Source organism: Ambystoma mexicanum, chromosome 1q, assembly GCF_040938575.1.
Source record: "Ambystoma mexicanum isolate Mex_15411 chromosome 1q, UKY_AmexF1_1, whole genome shotgun sequence".
NCBI lineage: Eukaryota > Metazoa > Chordata > Amphibia > Caudata > Ambystomatidae > Ambystoma > Ambystoma mexicanum.
The window spans coordinates 418,137,206-418,157,604 of NC_090922.1; the positions used below are offsets into that span (position 1 = coordinate 418,137,206).

Here is a 20,399-nt window from a genome sequence, read left to right on the forward strand (position 1 = left end):
AGGTTCAAAGGTTACCTGGGCATCCCTTACAGCTGCTGGTATACAACATCCTGCATTCAGCAATGCCATTTTCGCAGTCTGATCTATCTTCTGGTGATTGTGTAATCTTAACATTTGTGTGGCACATGAATCTAAAATATGAGCCAGGGTTTTCATAATGAGTAGAATCACAACTATAAAATCATCTGTTTGATATCACACCAAAGCAAGCTCTGTGAGACGGCCATCACTATAACAGGACTGATGTCAATTGGTGTTTGGTCTGACTGCCTTTACTATAGCCATGTGGAACAATAGCTAGAATGCTTCCCCTTTGATTCTCCTGTAGGAAGGACAGCACTCTCCCCCGAGGACACAAGAACATCACCCAGAATGTCTCCAGGGAACCGTGCTTCAAAAGTAAGCACTGGCATAACAAAGGCCAGCCTCATACCAGGGTGCTTCTCACTGGAGTTCCTTTAATGTTAGATGGCATTGGAAGGGGGTGGGGTTAGAGTATTCAGAGAGGCAAGGTAGGCCTAGAAAAAGGTCCCACCATCTTGCTTTCTGTCAGGGTTCTCTTCCTTCTCCTGCAAGCAAAGTACTCTAAGCGTGATGTCATAAGGCAAAGAGCACTTGTTGAAACCACAGAGTTTGCACCCTATACAACAGGCTTGCTTTGGACCGATTCCCTGTGGCATTTTGCCCTTAAAAGGTGAAGAGCACCCCCAAGTCTTTGATTCATCTCTGGACTTCCACAAGAGCAAGAGGAATTCATCTGGACCTCTATTGGGGATACAGTCTACCCCAAAGCCATCTGCCAGGGAGGTGAAGACAGAACACATCCAAGGCAGAAGAGTGTTCTGTCCCCTAACCATCCACAGGAACAGTGACCCTGTCACTGGAGGTGAAGGATCTCCTGTAGGCGACAGCGAAGCTCCTTGGAGTGGGAGTGCTGCATATGGACTTACTGTGTCCTTGAGGGCTTGTGCTGGGACTCACAGTAAAGCAGAAGTCCAAGAGAAGTTGGAATCCTGGTTCACTACCTCAATCCATGTTCTAGCTAACACATGACCCCCACAGCATGCCTGTGTCACGCCACGCACTTCCAGCTGCTTACCTTCATCTTCAAGCCATTTGAAAGCCGTATCCCACCCCTCTTCGAATGCGGGATCACCACTGTTGAAGAATCTGACTTGCTGCATCCTGAACACAGCATACACCAAATGGAACCTGATCTCAACTCAACGATGGCTCGACCTGCTTGAAGCCAAGCCATCATGTCATGTGCCAACCTGACCCAGAAGATGCATTGTTGCGACTTGACTCGACCGTTGACTCAATCCTGTTGGGACCCATGGAGGCACACCGCCTTTAGCGCTAACTCGATTCACCCGTAGTCCTGTCTTGACGCTGACTTGCCACTGGATCAGCATAACTCGATGTGGCTAAACAGCCAGAAAGTGCATAGAAACCCGGATCAATGTTGTTAAGCAACCTAAAACAAAGAAATAAGGTTTTGTGAACAATAGTGATTTTTTTTTGGTAAAACCAGCCGCCCTTAGCTGGACCGCTAAAGGACCGCGTAATGCAGAGGTAAGGGATTAACGGCACTGGCACCTTTTCCGGCGCCGTTAACCCCTTACCTCCAACCTCGTAATGAGGCCCACTGTCTTTAACATTGACATTCGTCCAATTGGGTGCCTGAACACCCTTGCTCATCTACCCATTTGTGGTATTCTAAAACAGCTTGCACGTTCTGTGTTTCTTTACAGGGGTGGGCTTTTGCTTGAGTTTTTAGTTTAGTTATTTGCATTTTTATTGTTTGGACATTCTTTTATTTTGGAGTCTTTCTACTATTGCTGTTTGGGTTGCATGTGTGATCAGCTCACACCCCTCCTGACGATATAGTCTGCCCTCTACCTGCACAAGGCAAAAGAGGTATACCTTTCAGGCTCAACCTGTTTCACCTTTATGATTGGGATCAATGCTGGTTTCATAGTAGTGTGTGGCTTAGTAGGTAGTTGAGCCACTTATCATCCCTGTACCTCTGCAGAGCAGTAGTCATTTCCTCACAGTATCATTGAAAAGAAAGCACTAAAATATTTGGCAAAATATCTCGCCCATGTCGGTCACTGTCTTTCATTTTGCCATAGGGCCAGGCGGATAGCTCAGGGGTGATGAGCTCGCCTTGGGAGCAAGACGACATGGAGCAACACAGGTTCGATCGCCGGGTCCGTGCTTGGAAACTTCTGGGAATTAAGTTTGTTACAAATAACTGATTATAACTATACAGTGTCAATTTGCCATTTCACAGAAGTCCCCATGGCTGCACATGCAGGATCCATCCACAACACACAGGGGTGAACTGCTCTCATGCACTTGAGTGAAGGTCTTAGACTCACAACACAGCCAAGGAATTGGTGTACTGTAGTTTAGAATGATTGACCAGGGGAAGTGAGCAGCCCTATTTGCTAGGTTTGAAATCACATTTTCATTATTATAGTTCACCCTTCAATGTTGCAACCAGATGCAATGGGGTGGGGGGAGAGGGGGTGGAAAATATTGTAAATGTTCCTATTGTAACTGGTATGATGACTTCATGGTTCACTCACCTGATCGCATACACATTTTATTATAGTTCCGCGTAGTACAGGAAGCTAATGCGTCCTATACCGTACGTGAAATGCAGTATTACAGATTATGAAACATTACTGCATCTACTTTAAACTTAAGGGGCATATTCAGGTAGGGATATGGCAGCCTATGGGAACTTACCATAAATACAGCTGAGTTCGCAGGTTCTCAAATGTATTTAGAACCTAAAGCAGTCATATGTGCAGGTAATCTAAGTGAGCAATAATATTCTCGAGTCAAACACTACTGAGTGTAATAAAGCAGTATCCCATCACTAATCAACTTTTAAGAGTACCGTATATAAACTGGCGAGGGGGCAGAAAATAGGGTATTGCAGGAGTTCATCAATGAGAGTCCATAGAAAGGCAAAGAAAAAGGAATACATGAGTGTCCTGATCCAATTTGCAGCAGAAACCAGTTGAATCAGAAACCACGCTTAGCTTACTTTAAGCGAAGTTTCTGATAAAACTGTTGACCAGAACAGGACCTAACACCCAAGCAATCCTCTTAATAGTGTAATGCTTTGCTTGGTATCAGGAACAGTACTGTGCTCACTTAGCCAGGCACAAGAGTTTGGTAAACGTTTAAAATTGTACCTGTAACAGATAACATCATACATTGTAATAGACTAATCTCTATCTCTTTATATATAAAAGGGACATTTGTGGATATGTGTGTGTGTCTGTTCGAAATGTTCAGCATACTTCCCAACATGCTACAAACCTGGAATTTGGCATGCGGGTAGGTTCCATGGTCTAGACAATGTAAAAAGTATAATATCTCTATTTTTCGATTAATTTTTTTAAAGCAGTCTTTAACGCTTGGATATGTGTGTGTGCCTGTTCGAAATGTTCAGCATACTTCCCAACAGGCTACAAACTTGAGATTTGGCATGTGGCTAGGTGGTGTAGACAATGTAACACGTATCAAATATAACTTTTTTGGATTTTTCTTTTTTTAAGCGATCTGCAATGCTTACCCCTATCATATGGCTATTCGTGCCGTAGTTCTGACGTAGTTATATGTTCATTGATCCTAAAGTTCAGCAGTTTGTGAAACCTTCAGCAGTTCATTGTTCCTAACGTCCCACACTATCAGCATTCTAGCTGAAATGAGTGGCACTTACCTTTAAAGTCATGCGGGTGACACAATGTGGTGCTTTTGTAGTAATGCGGGTGACAGGAAACGGTGCATGTCTTTTCAGTAGCGTCTGCAATGACGTCCATCACATCGTGGCAAATCTCTCATGACAATTACAGAAACCTTATTTCCCACGGAAGTTGATCAATTTATGCCACCTCTACAGTAGAAAGCTTACATGCTTCAGCCATACACGTATGGGTACAGCACTTCAAGCTTACACTCTTCAGCCCTACACATACAGCACTTATGTTGAGGTTGCTGCTGCTTCGGCTGTAGATCGGGACACCCATAAGGTTGCTGCGCAATCTCAAAGTTCCAAGTCAAATTAGCTGGATGGAACTGATTTACGGGATTCATGCTTTTCTAATGATCAGCTTTATGTGGCTTGCTCCAGAGTTGGAAACAAAGACAATTTGATCACACTAGCTCCTACAGGAAAGACTAGCAATATTGTCTACAAAGAAGCATTGGTTTAGTTAATAAAAGAAACTTCAAACTAGGACTGAAGTAGGAATTACTGTGCGAAGCACAGGTACACCTGTTAGTACTATGTAATTGCACAGACAATCGTTCATAAAAAGAATCCTTCCCTGATAAATATCTTAACACATTCCATAAAACGTAGTTGATTTCTATACAATGTATCTGACAGTGGGTTTAAACAGTTCAAAATCCCTACCATCTGACATCATCCAGACATTGCAAGGCAATGTGGTGCTTTCAACGGACCCGGGCCCATTTTAATTGTGAGGGTCTAACCAACTGCTGCTCTTTCCACAAAGGGTATAGTATCAGCATCCATGAACGTGGTAACCAGGGCCCAAAGTCGATGTATGTCAGAAAGAGATTCTGAGAATCTTGGCACAACAATTACATCTCTGGCCCATGCCTGCCATACGAGATTCCACCAAGCAGACTCCAAGTGTTTTTTCATTCCTCTGTAATGGCTTTCACTCCTACGGCCAGTCAACGGCCATTGTTGATTCAACCGTTCTTTATGTAAAGCTGCATGCCCTGTATGTATTGGTCTATCCTGATATTAGTGTTGGTGAGGAGTTCCTCCAAAGGTTCCTCATAGTAGTTGAAAATCTCAAGGGACAGGAAGGAGCCTTGTGGAACTGTGTAGGTGACTGGGTAGTGCTGGGATCTGTAGGGCCCACCTGGACAAGTTAGTCTCTGTTGGGGAGGTAGGAGGAAAACCAGTACAGGACTGTTCCATCGAAGCCCATACGTGTGGTAAGGGAGGACGTTGAGGAGGGTTTCATGGTCAATTGTATTAAAGGCTGCAGAGAGGTAGAGTTAGAAGGGGTCTCCTACGTTCTGGATGTGTAGAACATCATCAATAATTTGTGGTGGTCTCTGTGGTGCATCACGGTTGGACTCTGGATTGGTAGCCCAGAGATTATGCTGACTGATCCTTTCATGTAACTGTATGGTGACAATCTCCTCAATCACTTTGCCAAGGAAACGTAGATATGTGATGAGGTGATAGTTGTACAGGTCAACCAAGTCAAGTGTGGGTTTCTTCAGCAAGGGGAGGATCTATTAATTTTATGTGAATCTGGGAAAGTGTCCTGTCTGGGGGATGTTGACAAATGGTGTGAGTGCCTCATCTGTGATCAAATTCATATTGGAGGGGGCAGGATGTCATCATTGTAGGTCGAGGGTTGAGGACTTTCAGGGTGTTGATCAGGTGTTCTGCAGTAATTTTACTGAATTTAGCCCATCTTGATAGTTTGCAGACTCATACGGGTGGGTTGCCTGAGGAGTGTTCAGAGCTGTCCAAATGTAGCCTTATATTGTCTGTAAGGGAGCTGTGGATGGTGTTGCATTTTTCAGTAGATTGCACTATTGTGGGATAAGCAGAGATTCAATGCAGTGCTGCAAGGCTCGGGAGAGCCGCTGATCTGGTTGAATACTTCCACGAATGTGTGAAAGTGACTAGTGGGTGAACCGGACAGCCATGGAGATCGTTCTCAGGCTGCCTGTCTATTTCATGGGCCTTTAGTTTTCCTCCGTGTTTTATCAGACTATTGGTTAATTATGAATTTGCTTTGGCATTGTTGTAAAATAAATGCTATAATCTATGCCCTTGTGTCCTGTCCTTTCTCCTGTCCCCTTGCCCATTCTTCAAAAGCACTTGTACTGCAATTTGCAATATTACAAACTTCATAAATAAAAATAAAACCAATGTTTGCAGATGGGGGGCTGGGTTTGGGCTCGAGTAAACCCTCCATGTGAAGCATTTGTGGTCCCAATCCCACTCACTTGAAGACCTTCATAAAGTAATTCCATTCAACCTACTCAAAGACCTTCTCACCATCAAAAGAGATGGCTGCAGGAGGATGACCAAGGACATTTGCAAACTTGACAAGACAACATCATATCCTGGTATTATCTTTGGGGGCCATACAACGAACAAAATCAATGAAGCCCATTTATTTGGGAGCAATGAATGAGGAATCTTCTTGATTCTTGAGGCTTGCACCATAGCATAGATGGTGCAGTCATAGTTGATCCAGGGTTGGGTAACACTACCATCACAGCCCCCAGGAAAGAGCCACCTCATTCTTAAACTGTCAAGAAATAATTGACCATTTGCAAAATGATGAGGACCAGTCAAAGTGGAACGTATTGTAGAATGCTGCATCCAAGCCATCTGCGCCACTTGAGCCTGGTACTGCCTGCTTGGCAAGAGCTTTTAGTATCTCAATCACTTCCCTTAAAGAAATGGACCTACCATGAAGGTGAAAGTTTCCTTATTGGTCTCAGGAGGAGGGACATGATTGTTGGATTTATAGGAAGCCTGTACGAATCTGAACATGCAGCACCAATAGGGTTATCATTCATTAATGCCTCACCCAGATCGTTTTTAATGCTGCCCTTGAATTAATGATTCTTAGATTTTAGGTATCCTGCTAGCAATTTCCCTCAATTTCGACACCCTGACATGATGATATTTTGTCTCAGAACTGCGAATGACTAATTGTGCCCATTTAGTTGGGAATGAGTTCAAATTTAATCTGGCCTTCCTGAGTTTGCCTTGGATGTTCTGTAGTGTCATAAACATGTTCACGCTCTTTGATCCACTCTCCAAGTTTTCCCACAAATGGAGGATGTGTGTGCATCATATATAATCTGGGGGAGGTATCTGCCAGGGGGTTCAAAGAGTAGAATTCCATAAAGAGTTTGATGATCATGTCTCAGACGTCTTCTTTCATGAATAGAATGGAATTAAGCCACCATCTGTGGGGATTAATTGTGCTTGTGAAGGTCTAAGTCCAACAATGACCTCACAAGAGCATCATTCAATATAGAGACTGTGCTGATTTTGTACTGACTGGCACTGGGCAGTATATCTTTATTTCCCAAGTTATAATGAATCCTTGAGTAGGTGGGATGGGGGCTAGGGAAAAATATATACTCTAAGCAGGACTCAAGTCGAGGGTACGCATGGGTGGATGCTGTCCCCCCACTTTTTTCAGAGGCGGACGCTGTCCCCCAGATTATGTTAGAGGTCCTGTGCAAAACAAGACACTTTTTTGTCTTTTTCAAAATTACGATTTTGAGCATGACTTGGGGATTCGAACCACAGTTGCCAGACTCACAGGTCAGGCACTTCAACATTAAACCGTATAACCTAATTGCAAACAACTAAAGGTGAAATGTCACATTTAGGGATGGCACTCTACAGTGGAAACATTGGCATTGATTCTTGAGATTTACAACGTGCATACTTTTTAACATTTTCAAAACCTATTAAAAGGAAATATCCTCTTTTGGTTTTTGTCGTATGTTGATTTTATGAAAGGAAAATGTCCGTCCGTCCTGTGCAATTAGTATGGTTATGCAAAGCCAATTGAATGAAATTTGCATATTTGAACTTGATGTGCTAATATACGGGTGGGTTGCCTGAGGAGTGTTCAGAGCTATCCAAATGTAGCCTTATATTGTCTGTAAGGGAGCTGTGGATGGTGTTGCATTTTTCAGTAGATTGCACTATTGTGGGATAAGCAGAGATTCAATGCAGTGCTGCAAGGCTTGGGAGAGCCGCTGATCTGGTTGAATACTTCCACGAATGTGGGAAAGTGACTAGTGGGTGAACCGGACAGCCATGGAGATCGTTCTCAGGCTGCCTGTCTATTTCATGGGCCTTTAGTTTTCCTCCGTGTTTTATCAGACTATTGGTTAATTATGAATTTGCTTTGGCATTGTTGTAAAATAAATGCTATAATCTATGCCATTGTGTCCTGTCCTTTCTCCTGTCCCCTTGCCCATTCTTCAAAAGCACTTGTACTGCAATTTGCAATATTACAAACTTCATAAATAAAAATAAAACCAATGTTTGCAGATGGGGGGCTGGGTTTGGGCTCGAGTAAACCCTCCATGTGAAGCATTTGTGGTCCCAATCCCACTCACTTGAAGACCTTCATAAGGTAATTCCATTCAACCTACTCAAAGACCTTCTCACCATCAAAAGAGATGGCTGCAGGAGGATGACCAAGGACATTTGCAAACTTGACAAGACAACATCATATCCTGGTATTATCTTTGGGGGCCATACAACGAACAAAATCAATGAAGCCTATTTATTTGGGAGCAATGAATGAGGAATCTTCTTGATTCTTGAGGCTTGCACCATAGCATAGATGGTGCAGTCATAGTTGATCCAGGGTTGGCTAACACTACCATCACAGTCCCCAGGAAAGAGCCACCTCATTCTTAAACTGTCAAGAAATAATTGACCATTTGCAAAACGATGAGGACCAGTCAAAGTGGAACGTATTGTAGAATGCTGCATCCAAGCCATCTGCGCCACTTGAGCCTGGTACTGCCTGCTTGGCAAGAGCTTTTAGTATCTCAATCACTTCCCTTAAAGAAATGGACCTAACATGAAGGTGAAAGTTTCCTTATTGGTCTCAGGAGGAGGGACATGATTGTTGGATTTATAGGAAGCCTGTACGAATCTGAACATGCAGCACCAATAGGGTTATCATTCATTAATGCCTCACCCAGATCGTTTTTAATGCTGCCCTTGAATTAATGATTCTTAGATTTTAGGTATCCTGCTAGCAATTTCCCTCAATTTCGACACCCTGACATGATGATATTTTGTCTCAGAACTGCGAATGACTAATTGTGCCCATTTAGTTGGGAATGAGTTCAAATTTAATCTGGCCTTCCTGAGTTTGCCTTGGATGTTCTGTAGTGTCATAAACATGTTCACGCTCTTTGATCCACTCTCCAAGTTTTCCCACAAATGGAGGATGTGTGTGCATCATATATAATCTGGGGGAGGTATCTGCCAGGGGGTTCAAAGAGTAGAATTCCATAAAGAGTTTGATGATCATGTCTCAGACGTCTTCTTTCATGAATAGAATGGAATTAAGCCACCATCTGTGGGGATTAATTGTGCTTGTGAAGGTCTAAGTCCAACAATGACCTCACAAGAGCATCATTCAATATAGAGACTGTGCTGATTTTGTACTGACTGGCACTGGGCAGTATATCTTTATTTCCCAAGTTATAATGAATCCTTGAGTAGGTGGGATGGGGGCTAGGGAAAAATATATACTCTAAGCAGGACTCAAGTCGAGGGTACGCATGGGTGGATGCTGTCCCCCCACTTTTTTCAGAGGCGGACGCTGTCCCCCAGATTATGTTAGAGGTCCTGTGCAAAACAAGACACTTTTTTGTCTTTTTCAAAATTACGATTTTGAGCATGACTTGGGGATTCGAACCACAGTTGCCAGACTCACAGGTCAGGCACTTCAACATTAAACCGTATAACCTAATTGCAAACAACTAAAGGTGAAATGTCACATTTAGGAATGGCACTCTACAGTGGAAACATTGGCATTGATTCTTGAGATTTACAACGCGCATACTTTTTAACATTTTCAAAACCTATTAAAAGGAAATATCCTCTTTTGGTTTTTTGTGTATGTTGATTTTATGAAAGGAAAATGTCCGTCCGTCCTGTGCAATTAGTATGGTTATGCAAAGCCAATTGAATGAAATTTGCATATTTGAACTTGATGTGCTAATATCTGTTGACGTCACGTCCCATTGAATATGTTAATGAGTCCCCACACGTTTTGTTTAGGCTTGACCCCTGACTCAAAGTCATGGGGCATAGTGCACACTATGTATCAGTTAAATCAAGAGATGCAATAGTCAGTTTTAACAATTAATGACTGTGTAATTTGGAGAATCTGAGTTGGACACTCAGATTCCAACGATGGTCAAATGTTAGGTTTAGGTCATCCTCAATTATTAGAAGCTCCTTCCTTCATAGGTTATTGCCATTGTTTACCCATCACCTCTCATAATCCTGAAGTGTCTACTGTGGAACCATACACATTCACCAAGGTTAGTCTTTGAGAACCAATCACCAATATTGCCACCGTCCTACTGCCATCAGGGTCAGATCCTGTGCATGTGTGTGTGTGTGTGTGTGTGTGTAATCTTTGTCTTTAGTCTCGTATGGTTAGAATATCTGCCTCTCTTCTTGTCTATGGAAGGAATGAATAAAGCCACAGGGACCCAATCCTGTTGTTATTTTTGGGATTTCAAAGGGGTTCATTTGGGTTACGCTATGTTGCAATTTTCTCCTCTCCACTGAACCAGTGCCCTGCTGTGTCTGATTGGACTGGCGGGTCCCTGCACCTTCCAGAAGACAATTGTCAATAATAGATCATCTTGCGCCACACTCTGTAGAGAGTTCGGTTTGGCAGTAAGATTTCTTTTAGATGTATCCATGACAGGAACAAGGCATACATGCTTAACAGTTGGCTGAGCAAGGTGCAGGGTAGCATATCATCCTTACTTTCCTTGATATTTGTAAAGTGCCTGTGACGAATTTGGCATCTAATTGATGGATCACCAGTTACATGAGTTACAGAAGATGCTATGGATCAAAGGCATGCATACAGGTGGATCGTTGAGAAAACAGGAATGTTTTAAGTCTGTGTCTGAACAGGATGAGATTGTTCATGACATGAAGGTCTTTCAGTGTTGAATATTCGGCTGCTAGAATTTGAAAATATTTGCCAAGAGGCCTTGTCCTTCTTTGCTGTCCGAGGAGCGTAATGAGCATGGAGGACAGTACAATTTAAACCTGTGTCCAAGATAGTGTGGACCTATTGCACGTACAGATTTGCAAACAATTTTTAGAGCTTCAATTTAATTCTGGCTGAAACCTGCAACCAGTGTAGGCTTTGAAGGAGAGGGTTAATGTGAGCATTCCTGGTGGCATGGGTCATTGTCTGGGCAGACATATATTCTAATATATGTAGTTGATTTATAACACATTGGTGTCACCCGATTGTAAAACGCTTCCGTGATCGATATCTGAGCCCATCAGTGCTCTTGCAACAACAGCACGATGAGCCTTGGTCATAAAAAGGTCCAATCTGTTTAGGGATCATCGAGTGATACTTAGACAAACTAATCACTTAAAATGCCTGATTCAACATAGTTAATGAGGAATCAGGATAGAGTCCTAAGTTAAGATTGAGTCTCAATGTTGTGAAGAGGAATCACAGTGTATGGGGCTCTACCCTTAGAATTATCGGAGACTAGGGCACATTGTCATCTAACATTTCACTATTTAAGTTTGAAAATTGCAATAACATGATGTGAATGTTCGCGGATGACGAAGCTTATTTGATGCGAAACTGAGAGTCAAATCAGGAAGAACGTCTCAGCTGAGTGTAGCGTTGAGATCTTCAGAATCAGGGGCGCAGAACGCCTGAGAAGGTGGCTCCGTCCCTTCAGAGAGGATTGTAGCAATGACCATTGCTACGGAAAAAGGAAAACACTGTTGTGTCTTATTGACAGTCCACTTGAAACTCTTAGCATGTATTTAATAGAGATCACAACACCTGCTCTCGCTAGTAGCCATCGGAAACTGGTGATTCACTCTTGGTGCATAAGCAACGGAATGCTGTGTCCTTATGGAGAACTGACATTCATACCCGGCGAGGTGTGACGTTTATGCCTGCCTAGTAGCTTGGAACTTGAACATTTTTACACTGCTATTTTTGGTTATCCTTCCCAGTTAACTAGTTGCGAGGAAGTCTATGTAGATATTACATTGAAGAAAAATCAGGCATTACTAGGCACACAACAAATCAAAAGAAGGACTCAGTTCCTTCCCCGGCTCTTCCAGTTGCTGCCAGGTGCAGAACCCACTAGTATCGGTCACGTATGAGGGCTTTATTAGAGCCATGATTTGACAGTAAGCTTGATTGTGGGTTATCATCTTTTCAGTTAAATGCAGAGACATGCTACTAGAAATATGCTGGATGCTGTATGTGTTTATTTGTAAAAATGGAAATAGTGCAAGCATCAGTACAAGGGCAGCATTGGTGGCACTGCTGCTAGACCTGCAGAGGTAGTGATGTCAATAGCCCCTGAGGCTCGACCTGCATTGCTGCCAACTATTAAGAGTGCTTTGAAGGGAGCCCACTTTCTGGGTGAAGCATCTAATGCCAAGGTGGTGATACCGGTCATTCGACTGCAGCTTTAAAGTCAATGTGGAAAAATACAAGTTGGACTTTTTATGGAAAGTAAATAGACATGAAAAATCGAGATAATAGATGCAAACAGTGGATGTTTAAAATACAGATGAAAATACCAAAAGTACTGGACACCCTAACGCAGTCTTCTAGATCAGCTCCCAGACAAAATCCCATTTAAGTTCGATAACTACAGAATGGAACAGTTCATTTGTTAACAACTGTGGGCCTAAATTACACGCACATTTCCCCAATGAAAGTGCAATTAGGACTGGAGCAAGAATTGCACCAGGTCATGAAACATATTCTCCCAATGCATTTTGAGCACATGTACCTGTGCGAAAAATGTTTGGACAATCCGCAACTATGTTTTTTGCACAATGCCAATGTAGTGCTAGTTGCACCTGTGCAACGTGTCTGTAATGCCACTCATGGGCTTGATTAGTTAACCCCCAGGCTGCACCCACAGATCAAAAACCGAAAAACGCTTCCAAGAACTCAAGCAGCACTCGGGGCAGGAGAGGTGTCGCATGTTTCTAATAGTGCTGTTCTTTTGACCCTCGATAATGCACCATGTCGCAACTCAAGAACCTATTTGACCAGGGTGAAGCCCTCCTTGACCTCTTCTAATAGGTCCTATGGGCATGCGCATTTGCGCAGTCAGGTTCTTTTATCTGTATTCCAGAGGGCCGTTGTGGCCTCCTGGGGACCCTGCGGGTCCACTAAGGGATTTTATTGATCTATTTATTGGTCACTTGTAAGGCGCTTTATACAACAGAATTGTGTTTCAAAGCGCCACAAGGCTAAATGGGAAGGGAACAGGGGAGATAATAACAATGGTAAGAAACAAAAGCAACAATAATATATGTACAGTCGTGGTCCTACTAGGCCTTGCGAGTGCATTGATGGGATTCCTTTTGTTAGGGAGAAATCTCTCTTTAGGCTGAATTCCCTAACCTAGTGAGTCCCCCAGCAGCTTTGCTGGATTTCTGGAGTTTGTTTTTTCTCCTGCCAAGAGTGAGACTCTTTTTTCTCCCCCTCTTGGACATGATTTATGGTGTTCCTTTGACTGTTAATGTGTTTTATGAGCTATGGGGTCCTTTACTCCATAGGGTCTCATGTGTTTTTACTATGTGTGTTACACAGCACCCTCCGTGCAGTGACACAGGGGTGTCATAGTGACACTCCACCATAGACTCCATACCCTGGGACTGACTACTGTCTCCCAGGGCATGTAAAGTCACCATTGGCTTTACTAGTCCCAAATTATTTACAGAAACCAGTACAAACCATCATATTGTGGACGTACTGGTCGGGGCAATTCGATTCCCCCGGGGTCTGTTAGTCGGGGGGGGCACGTCTCCGTCCCCCCTGATCGAGTTTTGGCTGGTGGCAGTGGATACTACTTTTTATATTCGGCCGCGAATATATCCCTATGGGATTTTCCCATTGTTCGAGGCTACCAACTTTAAATATTTAATTCTCATAGCCTTGAACATACCATCGGTTTATTTAATTAATATTAATTCGCCGGTTGGTATTTTCTGCCAGGACTCGATTCTAAAATGGCGTTTGTGTTCTCTTCTGTGACTCCAACCCAAGTCGAGCCCTTTGTTCCACTTTTGGCGGGCTTCTCCACAGAAGCCTCCAGAAGTGGTGCCACTCTGTCTGGGTACCACAGGGGGTGTGGGAGGGGGTTTAGGCACCCTGGACTGAGTTACCTTGGTAACTCAAGTCGCACTCTTGTGTGATTGGCCCAAGTGGTGAGCCGGCCGGCTCACCACTTAGCATGTTTGATTGACAGCTAGGCTGAGTGAATGGGGGTGTGCTGCATAAAAGCAGGGCTTTGGGGACTGGAACTTCAGAAGTCGCCACAGGACCTGAGCATCCGACGAGGGAGAAGCTGAGCTGACCTACCACGACGACACCACCGGTGGAACCCTGCGGAACCGACTCACCACTTCCCGACGACAGAGAAGATCTCCCGGCTGGAGAGGCTTCTTCCCCTGACTGGTGGGCACAACCAGTTTACCTTCTTCTCTTCGCACCCCAGACCAGCTTGTGGTCGAATTGCCCGTGCCAAGCACCCCAGCAACCGGATAGCCACTTACCACTGGACCGCGAATCCAAGGACCGCTCCTTTTACCTGAGAAACTGTGTGGCTGGTTTCTTCCCTGGCAGTGCAACGAACTCCTGTCTTCCTCCCCGACGAGATCCCCTCTTCCCCCGGACGAAGCACCGACTTGCATCCGCTGCCAGGAACAACTGCCCCTGCTGGAGTATTCTCACCACTTTAAGGTACCGTGTCCGCCAGGCCTCCCTTTCTAAAGAACGCTACAAGGTAATAATAATCCCTTAACCTTCTGGACTGGGCTGGCCGCCTTGACCTTCTAACTGGCCCCTTTCTTTGGTCCAACTCCTTTTTGAACCGTTTCAAGACTTTTGTGCACTACAACCGTGTGACCTTGGACACATTTCGTTTGATCCTCTTAAAGTGGATCCAGCCTATTGAACTCTAACTTCACGGTTTTACTTTGCCTTCCTCTCTTGTTGTGTTCTTGTAAAAGTGTTGGGACCTGTTGCAATTTATTCTCTGTTTTTCTCTCCCTTTTAAAAAACGAATTATTAGAGTGCCATCTGCGTTAAGCGCTCACCGCTGTCTGAAAATAAGTGGAGCTTTACTTAAGACTTGTCTAATATTCTTCTAAGGGAGTGTATATCTTTTAGTGACTGTGTTTTTGAATTGCTTACTATTAGTGCCTGTGTGTTTTTCTAGATGTGGTTTTAAATAAATAATTATATCTCTTTTACACCAAGCCCTGGTCAGTGTTTACTTGTTCTACTGTGTTCTTTTGACCTATTGTGAATACTCTGTATACTGCCTAATTCTTCTTGGGGGAAGTCTGACTGCTCAGCCACAGCTCCCAAGTGAATCTGTGTAGTACAGACTGCTACAAGTGGGTTTACTGCCAAACACCTGTAGTCTTAAATCTTTTGCAGTGGTCCCAGAGGGAACTGCACAGGTTTCTGCCTAACACCTTTCAATACTGAGGGCCTGGAGGCTTCACAGTGGTTTGCCCGATCATTCAGTTAACATTACTGATGCTCATGATCTTTTAATAAGAAAGAGCTATTGAATAAAGAACGAAAAGCCTGGGTGATGGGAGGGGAGAGTGCTTGCAAAGCCGTATTTATTGACAAGCTTGAATCTGTTCCAGTGTTGACTGATCTTATTGCCTTTACTGTATACATAGTACAGCGAGGTTAGTTCTCTCAGCTCTCTGCTCACCTTTACAGGGAACACAAGTTCTCTTTTGGGAGACAGTCTGCTATTAATGAATCACCCCACACAGCCAGATTGCTCCGTTTTTAGAAACAATGTGACCAGAGTGGTTTCCTTTTGTGTTCTCGGCTAGACAAGAGCAATAAGCGGTTACTTGCATACAATAGAGAATAGAGTAAATATCCAGAACATGGCCATTTTGTTTGACCACTTTTTGACCTGAACCAACACAACTAGTGCCTTAATGCTCTAGTTCCGAACATCTGCCAGTTCCCCTCCTGACAGGAGGAACACCATTCTCGCGACGGTGGGTACTGGATAGTTAAGACGCTTGATCTCGTGAAGGATGTTCCTCCAGTCGAAGGAATATGATTGTGTTTCGACTACAGGTGTGTCTCCAGGAGGAATTAAAGGATTTGCAACTAGGTACTCAATCTGCTTATCCAGTGGTAGCTACATTGTGCATTCACAGTTCCAGGTACTGTGGCAAATGGAGGTACTTCTTTTGTTGGATACTAGGATAGCGTTGTCGACAACAAACAAATTGATCTGATGAGAATGACCTGCCATTACCTCATCCTTACATTCCCTAGAATGGTACCCATGGTGTTATTTCAAAAATATATCTGTCCTTTGGCCAACTTTAAGTGCAAAATCGACAGATAAAGTACATTTAAGGTTTAGAAGAAATCAAATGTGCTAAATGGCGTGAACAGTATTATCACTTTATTGGCACAGCTTTACTCAGACCATGATTGCAAAGCAGAAGAAAAGTGTTGCTGTGGATTGGGTATTGGAGCCTCTTCCTTACTATTTTGTTGACATCATAGGTTGTTGTCAGATTGAATTAAAAGATGTGTAGGTGGTACTCAGCTGTTACAATGTGTGCTTTCCCACACCCTCTCGCTCCCCAACATTCCTTGGTGGTGGAAAGACTGTACTTTCTGAATTATGCTAGAACAGTGTATACCAATCATAATGCAAAGATTCACAAAATGTGGGACACCCCCTATAGAGAATGAACACAGCTCCAAAAAAACAGTTATATTAGATGTTTCCCACTCAGGAGCGTCTACAACCACGTTTTACCACACTGTTCCCTTAACAGAGGAGAAATATCCATCAGTCTGGTCCCGTCCACAAGGGCAGCACTGAAAGGTTGGGCAATTCTCCTCTGATCAAGAGTGCCATCAGCACCCTGTGGAAGATATCAACAGCTATATGTATTGGCTTATTTCAGTAAGATGGCACCCTTGATATAATGCCCCCTAACTTAGAATTCCACCCCACAGTTCTGGGGCAAGGAACAGGCTAATTTAAGAATCCCCATATTTTGTTTTATTAGAGTAAACCCAATGCAAAGGTGGTGCCCAACCTTTTTGGAGGGTAGATCATCACTATATTACACAATCACAATCAGCTTGTCTAAAAATACAAAAATAACCTGCCTGCATAAATCTTGCTAGTTCTTGCACACATGCATACATTTACATAATCAAATCTCTAGCTGTTTAATTAGTCATGATTCTGCCACTGGTAGGTCACTGTATTAAGACTCTCTGTACCATTCAAATATGTTGCTTCCCAATAACATCAACAAATACTGCAATCAAATAACTTTTTCATGCATTACATTTCCCATATAAATATGGTGCAGTGGTTTGCTAGTATGTGCAAATGCAAAGAGTGTTTACAATGAGTTGCATCCATTTATCTATTCATAGAACAGAGACCAAGAGGGGCTTGCCAGGGGATCCCCACCCCACCCACCCCCGTACCTCTCCCGGGGCCATCATCTACTAGCTTTGGAGTTAATCAGCCACCCTGGTAACTTCTTTCGTGGTTCCGACAGTCAGACAGAGACTTTACCACAACACTCTAAAAGAAATATAGCAACCTAAATGTTCAAGCAAAGCCTGCTTTAATCTTGTGGAAGCAGGCATCATAAGTGAACCTGCCAGTTGAGGCATACCAAGGATCTCTTCAAATACAACACCTGCGGAAACTTAGCCTTCATTCCCCAACATAGACCCATTGAGTTTTCCACACTGGTGTCACATTAGCTCCTCTGCAAACTCTCAACAACGTTGTCAAAAAACATTTCCCCTCCCTCAGCGCTTAACTCATCAGTCGCATGCAAAACACCACATGCATCCTTGATCCATCCCCAACAACCTAAGGTTGTCAAGGTCACTACCCACAGTTGCCCCACCAATATTATCAAACCTCAACAACTCCCTGGCCACTGGTTCTACACCGAGCCTGTGCATACACTGGCTACTCTTATGCTAGAAGAAATATCTACTTTATCCTTAAACCTGAACCTAAACAAAGGAAACTTTTGGTGAAATACAGAAGAACACCACAATGCAACAGCTCCAACATACCTCCTGCACCATAAGCTCCAAGTCTGTTGTTTAATGTATTTAGTTGTGTTTTTTGTGCTTCACATGGTTTCAATAGAATGAGGAGATGCTCCCCTCATCTTTGTCTTTAGTCTTATATTGAATTGTCGTGTTTCCCGAATTGTTTCAGAATGACACATTGGTGAGAACATTATACATGGTGAAAACCGGTTTCTGTATTTCTTGTTTCAGGGTGGAATCTATGTCTTCACGCTTCTGGACTCCTTTGCAGCTGGGACGTCCATCTTGTTTGCTGTACTAATGGAAGCAATTGGAGTCTCATGGTTTTATGGCAAGTGCGAATTTCTTAAGTAGTTATGAAGAAATATCCTTAATAGCTGAAAGGTGTGTGTCATAGACCCAATCGAAATGTAACACGCTGCCCTAAGGTCTATTGATAATAATATGTGTACATTTCTGATTAGAACTTTCAAAAGTGTTTAGCAATGTTATACTTCTACATCTGGATTTGCCAAATTAGCTGCCAGCATGTACAGCAAAATCATGTCTCATATCCCTCATGGCAGTGATACATCCAACATCAGCCTCTTCCATTGCCTGCTTCACTGGTCCTGCCAATTTCCACTACGCTGAATAGACAGGGGTTTCCTTCATTTGTGAATAACATTCCTTAGTTTTCGAAGCAGTCATGTTTCCTTTTTTTTATCAGTGTGCGAAAATTGTTGTTCGCTCTCTGAGGGCCTTTTCATTCTGAGTGCAACTACCTTTCCTTCACTCAACAAAATGCCTTCACCTTAGGAGGCCATAATGGGGGTCAAACTCAAAGACTACACTAAAAGCCTCACTTTGCTCGGGCCGTTACCTTGGTCTCCAGACTTGTAATGCCTGCTAAAGCCTGAAAGAGCAAGCTTTAAGGATACATCGAAACATCCTTTGTACTACTGACAGTAAGAGAAACAATCTCATTCCTCCTAACGCAGTCTGTAAATACTGGCCTAGGGTTGTCCTGAAATTCTTCTTAGATCTCACAGCTCTTCCAAAGGAGCAACGGAGAACTACCGGGGTGAGGAAGTGATAGGAGAGGAATGTGACAGTAGACGGGGGCCATGCCCGTATGTTCATGTGCTGACAGTATTATTAACATTGGATCCCATCAACAATGTTACCAGTCCATTAGTCTGCTGTCAGACCATTGCTAACTTCGTTGACTGGGTGGTCCCACGTATTACCTTGTAACGTGGCTCAGCATGCCATATTGTCCGTTAGTGCCTCTAACCACAGGTAGAAACGCACTTTATGTCCCCATATAATATGTAGGACTAGGACTATCTGGCGAAACGGTGTATAGTGAAGGGTGTTTTTTAGGGCTAACTAATCAGCTGATCATCACCATGGCTAGCTGTGGAGCTGATATTACATGTGGACTCCCTTTATATATGTAGAAAAGGATCTCTTTGAAACTCATATCCTACACTGAGGAGTTTATGCAAAAGAAACGTGAATACCGCCAGTTTATAACTCGTCGTTTTAGTCACAGAAACCCTCAAGCAAAGATTACCAATCATAGAAGTGTGGCAGTGTTGCCATTGTGATTCAGAGTTGGGGAGCGATGGTCTGATAGGTGATGAAGCAGTTGCTGATTAATTGTTGCAACTACTGCCTACTTTGCTTATTTTCTAAAACACTACAATGAATTAGTTCAGCAAGATGTTACTTCTCATCATGCAAAGAGACAATAGGCCCAGACTGCAACCCAGCCAACAAGTAATTACTATTTCTCATGACCAAATATTTTTGACCCTTTCTTTGCACTGCTGCTGGACTTTCTTTTTCCCTAGGACATTGGGGGTCATTACGAGTGAGGCGGTAACGGGTTAACAGCGCCGGTAAAGGTGCCGGAGGCGTCCACCCCTTACCGCCCCATTACGAGTCTTTAGCAGATGCCCTTAGCGGGTCCCGCGAGCAAACGAGGGTGCTAACAACAGGCCTGTTATTAACGGGACTGTTGTTAGCACCCTCCCCATTCCCATTGAGCCCTATGGGGGCTCGAATGGGGAGGCTCAGGGTCTGGGTTCCTTGAATGGGGAATTACCGGGCCCTCCAAGGTCAGAATGGCCTGATAATTCCTCATTCAAGGAACCCGGACCCGGTAAGGGGGTAGCCATGCTGCTAATAGCGGCATGGTTACCCCCTACCTCGTAATGACCCCCATTGATTTTATGTTCCTTAAGGAGAAGAATACATGTCTATTGTACTTCAGATCTTTTATGGCGACATTAAATACACCCATTAGTGAACGAAACTTCAAACGGGACTCCAACATGAAAAGGAGTCCCGCCTTAATTTCTTAACTGAGCTCCATGGACAAACTATAGGACTGTGCAAGCCCTTTGCCAACCTACATTTGATGAACATCAGGATGAAGAGCATTCCCTTTCTCTAGCCTCAAATCCCCCCTATTGACTCCTT

General features: G+C 43.5%; 1 protein-coding gene across 1 annotated transcript in view; it reads left to right on the plus strand.

The window, feature by feature from the left end:
* SLC6A2 (solute carrier family 6 member 2) overlaps positions 1-20,399 on the plus strand; it is a 1,124,598-nt gene that overhangs the window by 908,057 nt on the left and 196,142 nt on the right. The window contains exon 11 of the mRNA XM_069639646.1: positions 18,162-18,261. Within this exon, the coding sequence (XP_069495747.1) occupies positions 18,162-18,261 (100 nt within the window). The remainder of the gene's footprint in view (positions 1-18,161; positions 18,262-20,399) is intronic.